The 12,081-nt window shown below is 43.3% G+C and overlaps 2 protein-coding genes across 11 annotated transcripts in view; one reads left to right on the forward strand and one right to left on the reverse strand.

Annotated features, from left to right (window-relative positions):
• The window catches only part of LOC138722177 (protein bicaudal D homolog 1), a 305,608-nt gene extending 294,438 nt beyond the window's left edge, over positions 1–11,170 (reverse strand). For all 10 annotated transcript variants that reach the window (XM_069860071.1, XM_069860079.1, XM_069860112.1 and 7 more), the window contains exon 1: positions 10,928–11,170. In XM_069860071.1, coding sequence (XP_069716172.1) covers positions 10,928–11,140 — 213 coding nt within the window. In that variant the 5' untranslated portion in view covers positions 11,141–11,170. The remainder of the gene's footprint in view (positions 1–10,927) is intronic.
• Positions 1–12,081, forward strand: part of AMN1 (antagonist of mitotic exit network 1 homolog) — a 469,636-nt gene that overhangs the window by 305,838 nt on the left and 151,717 nt on the right. The window lies entirely within an intron of this gene.

Below are 12,081 nucleotides of genomic sequence, written 5' to 3' on the forward strand. Positions count from 1 at the left end.
CTAAATCTTCCCTCTTTCAGGTTAAAGCCATTACCCCTCATCCTATCACTGTACTCCCCAATATGAGGTTATATGCTCATTTTATACTTAAATGTCTTCTCATCAGACTAACCTGTGACAAAAGCTAACACCCATAAAACACAAGCATGACTCTAAATGTGTCTAACCTCAACCCAAAGAACGGTGAGTAAAGTACGTTTCAAACACCAAGTGCCAAAGCTATACTCAAGGTGTCACTATGTTTCTTGTTCCAGAATAAATATCTCTCCACGAGCAAGAAGACTTGAAATCACAAATCATCAAGCATTGTTAAGTAGACTACAGCAAAAACGCTTAAAGCCAGGAGCCTAAATGTGTATCCCAAAATCTACATATAGCCACCCAGACAAGTGTGAACTGTAATTTCAAAGTATGTGGGCAAAAAGAAGTCACATAGGTTTCAATACGAGGTTGCTCAGTCTGATTAATAAAGCAAACCAAATGTTTTCCACTAAAATAACTAAAATACAGATGTTGGAGTCCCAATTTCCAGGTATCTGAATTTGAGAATTCAGTTCTATCACTTTGGTATGGATTTTATTTTAGGAATAGCAAGCATCCAAGAATATATAGCATCACTGTAACTTCAAATTCAGCACATCTGGAAAAAACTGTTATCACTCAACTGTGTTGTTCCAGATTTGCTAATATTTTCACGCAGCTGGGCTTACAGCATCTTAAGTGAAAGTTCTGTTATTACCAGGCAGCAACCATCAGCCCTCAACTGACAGAAAAAAATAAAAACTTACCCAAAGTAATGAACTCCTAACAGATGTCACAATTCTCCATGCCCATATTGGTATACATAGAAAATTACATCCCATCTAACTACTGTTTTTCTTTATATATAGCTATATATCATACAGTGTATTTCACAGAGGAGTCCTTGTTACCACATCCTTACATTTTACTTGAAAATTTGTCAGCAAGGACCCGGATTTATGACTAAGATTTTATGGATTAGAAATTGATCTAGCGCACATTTTTAGCTTATTGCAGATGGAAGATACAAGGACTAGCACGTGACCAGTTACTAAAGCTCAGCAGAGTTATGACAATTCATTAAGCTGCAAGAAAAAGATCACGTTTGAGACACAGTAGTTATAGTTATGCCAGTTCTCCCTTCTCTGGTTGGAATAAATCTGAGTTGACAGTTTATAACACATTTTCTCACTTACATTTTGATGAAAATGTTGTTTGCCAGCAGGTGGTGGACACAGACTCAAAAATTAAATCATTGCCCTGTTTTACATTTAACTTATCCATGCAGCCAGCACTTCACCATTGGTCTTCAAGTCGTACCTACTCTAAATGACCCTGAGGCACAATCCTGAATATAGGGTATGTTGTTAGAGATAGCATTCTTCACATGACATGCTTAAATAAAACCTTTCCTAATTATTTTTAGGTGGAAAGTACATGCAGTTATCAAAGAAAGAAAGAAATGAATTCAAATGAACCCTTCAACTAAACTTGGATAGTCCTGCATGTTTGCCATTGCAATGCAAACACCTGAAATTATCCAGAACAGCGCAACCCAAATGATTCTATAAACCAAACAATATTTTAAAAAAAAAAAAAAAAAAAAAGGGTTGATTCTTGCAAAACCTTATGGAAAAGTATCTTCTTTCTGTGCAGACACGTGGCCAACCTAATTTTAAAGCTGCCTTAAATGTTGTTTTTCTGAGGATAATTTTAATGGTGAGGCTGCTGCAAAGCAGAGCTGGCAAATTCTCTGTTGTTTCATTTTCAACCAGTGTTAAAACAGTATTTCTAAGTATTTCTAGAATTCTCTCATGTCACTGCAATACCTGAGCATGGTGTGGAAGGTCTAGTCTGCCACAAACTGCCAGATTTCTCACATTCAAACAGTGACAAAAAGGGTCTTTAATATGAAAAAATCAGCTCCATTTCTTACAGAGCAGTAAATCTACACTAATTAAGATATGCGGCAAAGACTGAAAAAAAAGATTAAAAAGTACATAAACTGTCATGGACAGGAGACAAATGCTGTACAAGAATGAAAGGCAGAAGATGATGGGCTGCATACAGAGTGGGAGGAACCACATGAGAGATGGAGAGAAAGGATTGGACCAATTTCAGTCTTAGTGAAAGCCTTGTGGTATTAACAGCCCGTCCCCAAACCACAGATGTAGGCCAGCAGCCTGCTACTTTTAACTATTAAGTTAATTAAACATTGATAGTGAAAGATATTCAGAAATACAAATATCATAATCCCAAAATTGTTTTTTTATATTCCTCCCCGCAGAGAAGTAGAGTTCCCGTTAAAACATTAATCTGCAATCTAGCTTAATTTCTTCCTGCTTATTTCAGCTTTAGGCACCTGCCCTTGCCAAGATGTATTTTTCTCCATCTGACTAGTCTTAACTACTTCTATCTGTAGCTGGTCTGTACTCATGGACTGCTTTCATAGTACAGTATGAATAATTGCTGTTTTCTCCTCATAATCATCTGCTGCTAGTGACGCAAGTGGGTAAACAGACAAAGACCACATTCATGTCTATACATGCTGTATCAACTCCTTTAAATTACGAAAATACCCTCTCTCCTCCTTCGTAAAAGAGAGTGTTGAGTTCACAAGGAAATGAGGAAAGAAGAGAGCTATGAATGTTATGCCAAAAACGCAAGACTGTTCAGCAGAAACAAATGCATGCTTTTCAGTCTCTGCCATTTTAAATTAAAATGATCCCAAAGAGAAAATATATGGTACAGAATTGTATTGAATTAAACATTACCCCCTCAGGTAACAGACAAATATGAAAGGGAAATCCATAGCAAAAGCAACTGCAATGTAGCAGAGCCATGAAGGATGCAGAAACAACTGGTCAATCAGATTTGACTCCCATTGTCCACTTGCTGAAATGAACAAAAATGGAAGAGAAAATGAGGTGCTGGAGAATGAACATTACTGAGCTCGTTTGAAAAACTAAGAGTCTGATCAAGAAGAAAGCTCTTTTTCTAGAAGTCCTCAATACAGCCATAAAAATATATGGTCTTGCATGTATTTCCCTCCAACTTCCAGCTGCATAAGGGATATAAATTTGCCCAGGTGCAAATTTAGTGTACACATCTGACTTCAAAAATGCTCCTCATTTTACCATGATGAATGTCTACAAATTACTGTTTTATGACAGATCTTATTTTCTTCACCATTGTTTTGCTCCTACTTGCACTTTCAGTAAAGCCAGGTGTTCAATCTGACTGCCATTGTGCGTAGAGACTGAAAGAAAATCTACAGCACAGAAGAGGAGAAAAAATATTTCACGTAAAGAAAGGTGAAAAGATGATAGCAAATTCATTTTTTTAATCCATTACAGAACACCTAATCCCAAGCAAATGCAGACCTTTAGATTAAAAACTATTCAGTGAGCCATAATCTTACATTTCCGAGCCTTAAACAGAAAGTGCTTCACAATGATGCCTGGCTCGCTCATTAACGCCTCAATCAGTCATTTTAGATTTGGTAATAATTCAATATTTTCTAGAAAATCTATGGAAAATTAACTTCTCCATGACATAAATCCCAGTAGCAACTTCCAGTTATCTCAGAGGAGTTCAACTCAGATGACTGTCACTGGAAGAGGCTGCCCAGAGAGGTGGTTAAGTCACCATCCTTGGAGGTATTTAAAGGACAGGTAGATGAAGTACTTAGGGATATGTTTAGCAGTGGACAGGTATGGTTTGACTCAATGATCTCAAAGGTCTTTTCCAACCAAGCAATTCTATGATTCTATGACTGACTCAATCAGAACCCCTCAGATCAGAGATGGATTTCTTAGGAAAAAAAGAGTGAAATTAAAAAATAATTTAACTGTGGAGAGAACACAAATGGAACTCTAGTTAGATTTGTTTCAGGAGTATGTAAGCCTCTCATGTTTAAAGCAGACAATAATTGTTTAACAGTTGGCTGTTGGAGGACATCTAAAAAGTCATGTTTATCTGTACTGGCTCATAAGGATACAATACAATTACCGAGAGGAACTGGCAGGTTCCTGGGGGGAAAAAAATGGTTCATCTACATTTTTCTTTACATGCTGCCAGAGCTCCAACAATAGCCCTAATTTCCCCTAAGATAATTTCAGCTACTTATGTTTTCTGTAGGCTAATGCACAGGATTCGTTTCCTCTTAGAGGAAGCAATCCTGTTATAATTTAATGAGAATCTCTTTTAACATCAGTACCTGTATTTCCTTTCCTCAGCATTCATTCCTATCCATGTGCCAGCCTTTTGGCAATACAGGTAAACTGGTTTATGGGTGCATATTGTGAACCAGATCATGTAACCAATCTGGGTTACAGATAGCATACACCCCCTCCTCAGTTATTTTTAACCGAGGTCAGTTTTCTATCCTGGTGTGACAGTATAAACTGTCACACAATGAAGAGCCAGAAAGGGGCAGGAATGACAAAGAGAGATGCAGTGTTGTCTTCCTGAGAGAAGAGAACATCAAACTACACCCCAAGTAACTCCAGGTCAATGCAGGTTTAATGACAAGCAAGAGAAAATGAAATTGAAGCAAGAAGTGAGGCTGTGGCTCTGGTAATCATCCCTGCTTTCAGGCAGTGCTGTTACGTATTGGATAACTCGCAGCAAGCTGCTGGTGGAATTTAATTGGGCACAGTGGGCACTCTCAGAGACCTCACATTGTTCAAGGTCCTTTGCTGTCTCCCTCCTTTCCTCTCTAGTCCAAATTCCTGCTTTCATCAGGTTCAGCTTTGAGGTCAGATTGAGTTCCTTAGGGCTATATCCAGTTTGGGCTTGAAAACCCCCATGGAAGGACAGACACAACCTCTCTGAGCAACAAACCTGTGGCACTGCCTGTCCTAATGGAGTAACAATTCTTCCTTAAATCAGGCTTGGTGCCATGACTACTTCCCTAGGGAGCCTGTCCCAGCACTCCACTACCCTCTGTGTGAAGAACCTTTTCCTAACATTCAACCTAAACCTCCCCTGGCACATCTTCCTGCCATTCCCTCGGGTCCTACCATTGGTCACCAGAGAGAAGAGATCAATGCCTGCTCCTCCTCCTTCCTTTGTGAAGAAGTGGCATTGGGACAACACCCGCAGACACATGGTATGAATTTTGGAGTTGTCCTATGCAGGGATGTAAGCTGGACTAGATGATCCTTGTGGGTCCCTTCTAACTCAGGTCATTCTATAATTCTATGAAATACAGTACGAATCTCTCTACCTTCAATTTACGTCAGTTGTCTCATGTCCTCCCACTGTACCCCTCTGTATAAAGCCTGGCTCAATTTTCAATAACCTCCGTGTAGGTATGGGCAGACTGCTGCTGGAACCCCACATTCTGGGCTGAATGAGCCCAGTTCCCTCAGCCTCCCCTCACAGAGCTCTTGACCATCTTGGTGATCCTCTGCTGAACTCCGTCCAGTTTATCCATATCTTTCTTGTATTAGCAGAGCACATAACTGGATGTCTTTTTCTAGATGGGGTTTAATAAGTGCCCATTGGAAAGTGATAATCTCTTCTCAACCTGCCAGCTATGCTTCTGCTAATAACTGTCTAGGATGCTGTGAGCCTTTTCAATGTCAGGGCACACTACTGGCCCGTGTTCAGTTCACTGTCCTCTAGGAACCCTAAATTCTTTTCCACAAACCAGCCAGTCAGTCCCCAGCCAGCAGCAGCCAAATGAAAGCTTTGCAAGCTGCTGCTTGTTTTTGTTAAGGCATTTCTTGTAAGCATATCTCCCAAAACAAACCGCTCAAAGCATCTTCAGACTCTTTTTGTTGCAAACTTCTGCTTTTGAGCAAAGTGCAGTGATGAATGCCACTAAGGGCTGTTTTGGATCCAGCTGCTGTGCAAGACCCGGTGTAACAGCTTGATCACTGAAGTTCTTTATATCGCCTTCCACATGCTCCCTTCTGCATATAACTGTTCCCTGTACTGCTCTGCTCTATTCTCCTACACAGGCCAGCTGTGAAAGTGAACTGGGTAAAAACTCTTCCATATGCCTTAGAGACAGCGGTAGGGTTGGCTGAGCTCTGGAGAAGACAGGACTGCTGAAAGTTTCTGAGCACAGCCCTTCTAGTTCTCTTACCCATGCCCTGTCCTCATCTTTGAGCTGTGTGCTAGGCAGCACAGCCTTTTTGAGTGGCGAAACATGAAAAAACACCAAGGACAAAGTGTTAAGATCAGAATGAGATCAGGAAAATGTTCGGCCTCACCCTGCACAGACCCACAGCTGCTGTCACTGGAAGGAGGTGTGAAGATCTCCTGAGATGGCATCAGTTCACGACTTTCTAGTTATGTATTTGGGACACATTCATCTCTGGGGAGAATTTAGAACATCGCATGGGGATTTATGAGCCACTTCACACTTTTCTAAGCATCATGTGATGCAAACGGCTGTGTAGAGCAATCCCCATTCAACAGGGCTGTATTTGGGATGGGGAGTCTCCCCTCCTCTGCCTTTTTCGGATCCAGAGAAGTCCCAGAAAGTGTACACTTCAGAGGCAGAGAGATGACCTCAGCAGCAGGCATGAGAGTGCCTTCGGAGAACAGCAGAGGAGTTGGGTAGGCAGCACCATGTCAGAAGAGGAGGGAGATGGAGCCTAAGTCACCTGCGCTAAAGTAGCACAGGGAAGAGCGGAACTGAGAAGCTGCCTGAGACAGCTTCAGCTCCATTCCTCAAAACCCCTTTTTCAGTCACAGACCAAGAATTGTTTGTGGAAGCCTTATTACTAAACTGATTTCATAATCCTTGATTATAAAGCACTTCATAATTATTGATACAACATCTCCATGAAGTGAAGAAAACAAGAACTTTTGACCTGCTAAGGATAGGGCTGTTCACCAATAGCCTGGTTTCCAATAATTTATCAAGGTTAATTAGGTTTAAAGTAATGCAAACACCAAACTGCATCTTCAACCTGGAAATCAGATAACCAGCTCTATGTGCAACCCAGGGGAAGAGTTTGTCTCTGTAGAATGAAATACAGAAAAGCCAAGAAGCCAAGTGAGATATTGCCTAAATTGGTCAGTCAGAGAGGGAGTCAAGGAGAGGGTCTTGGGGATCTACTCAGCTGCTATGTTCCTGATTGGATTAGCAAAGATAAACCTCTGGTTAGGATCTACCAGGCCTAAATGTCTTGCAGAGCTAGACATCAAAGCTGCTTTCCATCCCCGTTTTATCATGACTGGGGACGTCTGATATTCCTCCCCTTTAAAAACATTACAGGCTACCAGTGCACAGTAGCTAATCACAGAATCACAGGACTGAGGTTGGAAGGCACCTTTTAAGATCATCTCGTCCAGCACCCTCCCCCCCTGCTCAAGCAGAGACAGCTACAGCAGGTTGCTCAGGCAAGAAGATCAATAAGAAGCCATTTTATACTTCATTGAAGGAAGCAAAACTAGCAACAAACATTATCCTTACAGCAAATGCAATGTGAACATGTAAGACTACAAATACTAAAATTATTGGAAAATGGTTTCCATAAAATATGCTGGTCATTAAATTTTGACCTCAGCAAGGCAGTGATAACAGGCTACCTCTAATCCCATAAGGCTTATTCTCTGCATTCTTATGGAATGCAGGTTAAAAGGCATATCTGCTAAAGTAACTTTCTGAGCAGGGGCCATAAAACTATACTGTTTTTACCTCAGGGCCAAAATTCCACTAGTTTGAGATGCAATTGATCGAGGCACAGAAACAGCATTTACAGATTGAACACACACCCCCAATTATGTAAATTAATAAAGCCTTAAAAATAATAATGTTTTGTTTAACAGTACAATCTTATCTAGCACCAGCACCACAAGTACTCCACCTCTTAACACTAAAAGCTGTTAAAGTCAACAAAACAGAGTATACCTTTTCACATTCCTGCCATTCAGTTAATTTTTGAAAACATAAGGTCAGTAGCTGATAGATGTCTCGAGTCTTTTCTGGACACCTTACACGTGTAACGACTGCTCTTATTTGGAAGAAGTAGTCCTTACTAGGTCACTGAATAAAACTTCCAAGTTTTTGTAATGTAAATCAATCTCGTAGCCCAAAACCAAAGTCTTAGGCTAAAGCAGAGTATAAGAAACATCAAGGGTTACTAGAACAATTCATATTATATGGTGGATAGCATATACCCTGTATACAAGTATTAATATTTAATGTAATGTATTGCAATTTGCTTTTACTTCAACATTCTATAATGGCCTTACTTTCCTATCTCATTCTCCAACGATGGAAATCATGATATAGCTGAGGCTCTGAATTGCAATCTGTATGAAAAAAGACCCACTGAAGTTCACCAGAGTTTTGAATTGCCATGGAACATGGGAGAAAACTTCATATCTAGACCACTAAGCCATGACTGAGTAGTTAAGGATAGGCAGCTCTGTTTGCTGAGTAATAAATACAATGAGGTCCCACAACAGAACACGAGAATTTAATAATGAAACATTTAAAAAATTAAGACTTGCCTCAGTAAAATTCAACCCCAGTAACCGAACCTGTTTACAAAAGGTCCACAGAAGAAGTAATAGTCCCAAGCATAATCCTGCTCACACTCTTGCACCTGTTCCTCATGAATGGATAAACTATTTGTATCAGCAAAAACCCAAGGCCTAATTTCTCTACACCAAAATAATTTCAGAGAGGCTGCAGATGCAGCAAGTTAAGACTGGAAGCACAGATCCCTGCTGAAATACTGGAAGCCTTTCTAGCTCCCAGGCCACTGTCCGAGACATCCTTTGCAGAGCCTGCTGGAGATGACACACAAAGTCTCCTCCGCACATTTTCAAAGGAACTTTAATAAAAAAAAACTGTCATTGGAGTTCTTCTGCCACTTAAAGATCTTTTAGACAGAACCCTACATCCCCCAAATCTACACCCTCAAGTCTCCGCAAGACTATTTGTTTGAACCACTTGAATTATCCCTTGTTAGTGTCATCAGAAGCACCATTTGCTTATGTCTCTCAGTTACGAGTCTGATCTGCACTCAGGGAACAGTCATAATGGAAGTGGTAACAGAGAAGCTAGAAAATAGATTACAGTGACAGGAAGAAATATGAGCAAATTCTCCTTTGCAGGGCTTCTTGTGCAGTAAGAATCAGTGTGGTTTCTCCTATAGAGGTTAGCAGCAAGAAAAGAATCTCTTGTAGCCTAGATGGGCAACAGAAATGCCCTACCTGCAGCTATGGAGAGCTCTGGAATTGAGCACCCCATGCCTGAAACGGAATTTGGAGAGGCTCCACTCTTGCTTGGCATCAGGCAAGTTACAGGATTTATCTTCTTCCAGATATCCTCAGAGTCCATGGTGTGGCTGGCACACCATGAAGGCATGGCCCCATGAGAGACATTCTGGGCTGCAGAGCATGCAATCCCGTTGACTTCAAGGGGAGGTAACAGGCAGAGAATTTGAGTCCATCTTTGACTGCAGTTAATCATGTTGACTAATGCCTCTAGTTTAATAATATCAACTTAATTTCTTGCACTTTGCCTTCCATCTATGGCCATGTACACCCATGTGTCATCCTGGTTTCTGATCAGTCTTTTAAATACTTTTGTGATAACATCTACCTACAGCTCTGCTTATCTTTTCTACTCCATCACCCACCCCCCCCCCCGAAAAGAAATCGTATTGCACTTTTCCCCCTTAATTCTTTTCCTCTGTTACTGCTGGGTTATTTCAAATAGCTGCCTTTGTGCTAGTGCAGGTTATGCATCTCTGTCTCTCAATTTGTGATTACTGGTTTCGAAGTCCTGAGCCTACCGCATAGATTCAGGGGGAGGGGGGGAGGGAGGCAGAGATCAATAGTTTTTTCTAAAAACAGCTTTATTCTTCTTATTGAAAACATAATTTTTCAACTCTTCTGGACACTGAACCAAGTCTGTAGCATAACTCATTTACCTGCAAGTAAAATTAAACCTTTATTTTATTAAAAATATTCCTAGAAAAGCATCGTTTAGTATTCTAAAGAACATATTCGTATAGAATCTGAGCTTATTAAGTGGTTTTCCCTCAACATGGAGTATGTTCATTATTTCCAACTGAACAGAATTTCTGCACATTATATATACCAACGTATTTCTGTAGAAATACCTTTTAAATTTGGGAGAATATCTATTTGATGCCTTATCTTCTCTTTCCAAAATATGCAATTAGCTACATTTTAAGACCGCATAAAAATACCATAACATGTAGATCTAGGGGTGCTGTGCGTGTGTATACACACCCCTTCTGTGGCTACTGCGTGTGTGCTGTATCAATCCCAAGTTACTTCCCTTAAGGATGAACATAGGAAGAGGGATGCAAATTCAGAGGCACGTTTAGCAAAGCCAAAAGGTGAGGTGCAGCGCTCCCCCACTTTATACTTCGGGCATCACAAAAACACCTTTGAAAGATTAAGTATTTTAAACACCTCTCCGATTAAGTATTTTATCCTTTCAGCATGACGCAGGAGTTTAAATTTCCACCGATGGGGAGCGACCTCAAGACTCTGGTTTGGCTACTTCACCCCCCCCTCACGGTTCCCCTGACTGGCAGCACAGGGCAGGTCTATAAATAACTTCCAAAGGAATCGTCTCTCTCCTCACGCACTGCAGGCAACTGTTTACACAGATCCCGACTCCTTACACACTAGGTTTGCTCAGCTCCCCTCCTATGGGCTGTTTAATTTCCTCTCCCTAAAAAAAAAAAAGCCTCAGACGATGCAGGTGCAACCGGAGGCATCCTCCAGTGCTGCAAATCTCCCCTCGCAGAAGTTGTGGCTGCCGGCTCCAGGGAAATTTCCCAGGAGGAAGACGGAGGTTGGGGGGGGTTCAACCTGGCGTAATCCATCCTTAAGCTCCACGGTGGCGGCTGACCCCCCGGCCCCCCTCAGCCCCCGGGAGAGACAAAAGCCTCACCTCCTTCAGCTGCTCCAGCTCCTGCTTGAGGCCGTCATACTCCGCCTCCAGCTCGTCGTACTGCTGCTTGAGGGTGAGCTTCTCCTCCAGCACCACCAGCCCGTACTCCGCCGCCTGGATCTTCTCGTGGGTCGTCTCGGAGAGCTCGCGGGTCAGCCGCTCGATCTCGCTCTTGTAATGCTCCGCGCCCCGCAGCGCCTCCTCCGCGGCCATCGCCCCGCCGGCTCCGCCGAGGCGCCCGGCGCGGGGGGCGGCACCGACAGCGCCTGCGGCCGCCTCCCCCGGCCCTGCGGCGGCACCGCGGGCCGCACCGAGCGAGCCGGGGGCGAGCGGGAGGCCGGCTTGGGCGAGCGGCGGCGCGGCCGGGAGCGCGCCTCGGTGCGGCGGCTCCCGGGAAGATGCTGCTGGCGCTGGCGCCCGCCTCTTCCCACCTCCCTCCCTCCCTCCCTCCAGGTCCCTCCCCTGCGCCCTTTTTAAGATGACGGCGCGCCCAGGTTCGGCGACAGCAGGGAAAACGGCGTTAAAGCGTGATGGCCCCGCTCGGAGGTCTCGCGGAACGGCGGCGGGATCGGGGCGTCGAGCGGAGGCTTCGCTTCCATCACAGAATCATAGAATAACCAGGCTGGAAGAGACCCACCGGATCATCGAGTCCAACCGTTCCTATCAAACACTAAACCATGCCCCTCAGCGCCTCGTCCACCCGTGCCTTAAACACCTCCAGGGAAGGGGACTCAACCACCTCCCTGGGCAGCCTGTGCCCAATGACCCTTTCTGTGAAAAATTTTTTCCTAATGTCCAGCCTAAACCTCCCCTGGCGGAGCTTGAGGCCATTCCCTCTTGTCCTGTCCCCTGTCACTTGGGAGAAGAGGCCAGCTCCCTCCTCTCTACAACCTCCTTTCAGGTAGTTGGAGAGAGCAATGAGGTCTCCCCTCAGCCTCCTCTTCTCCAGGCCAAACAACCCCAGCTCTCTCAGCCGCTCCTCATAAGACCTGCTCTCCATCCCCCTCACCAGCTTTGTTGCTCTTCTCTGGACTCGCTTCAGAGCCTCAACATCCTTCTTATGGTGAGGGGCCCAGAGCTGAACACAGTACTCGAGGAGCGGTCTCACCAGTGCCGAGTACAGAGGGAGAATAACCTCCCTGGACCTGCTGGTC

Source organism: Phaenicophaeus curvirostris, chromosome 1 (genome assembly GCF_032191515.1).
Source record: "Phaenicophaeus curvirostris isolate KB17595 chromosome 1, BPBGC_Pcur_1.0, whole genome shotgun sequence".
NCBI lineage: Eukaryota > Metazoa > Chordata > Aves > Cuculiformes > Cuculidae > Phaenicophaeus > Phaenicophaeus curvirostris.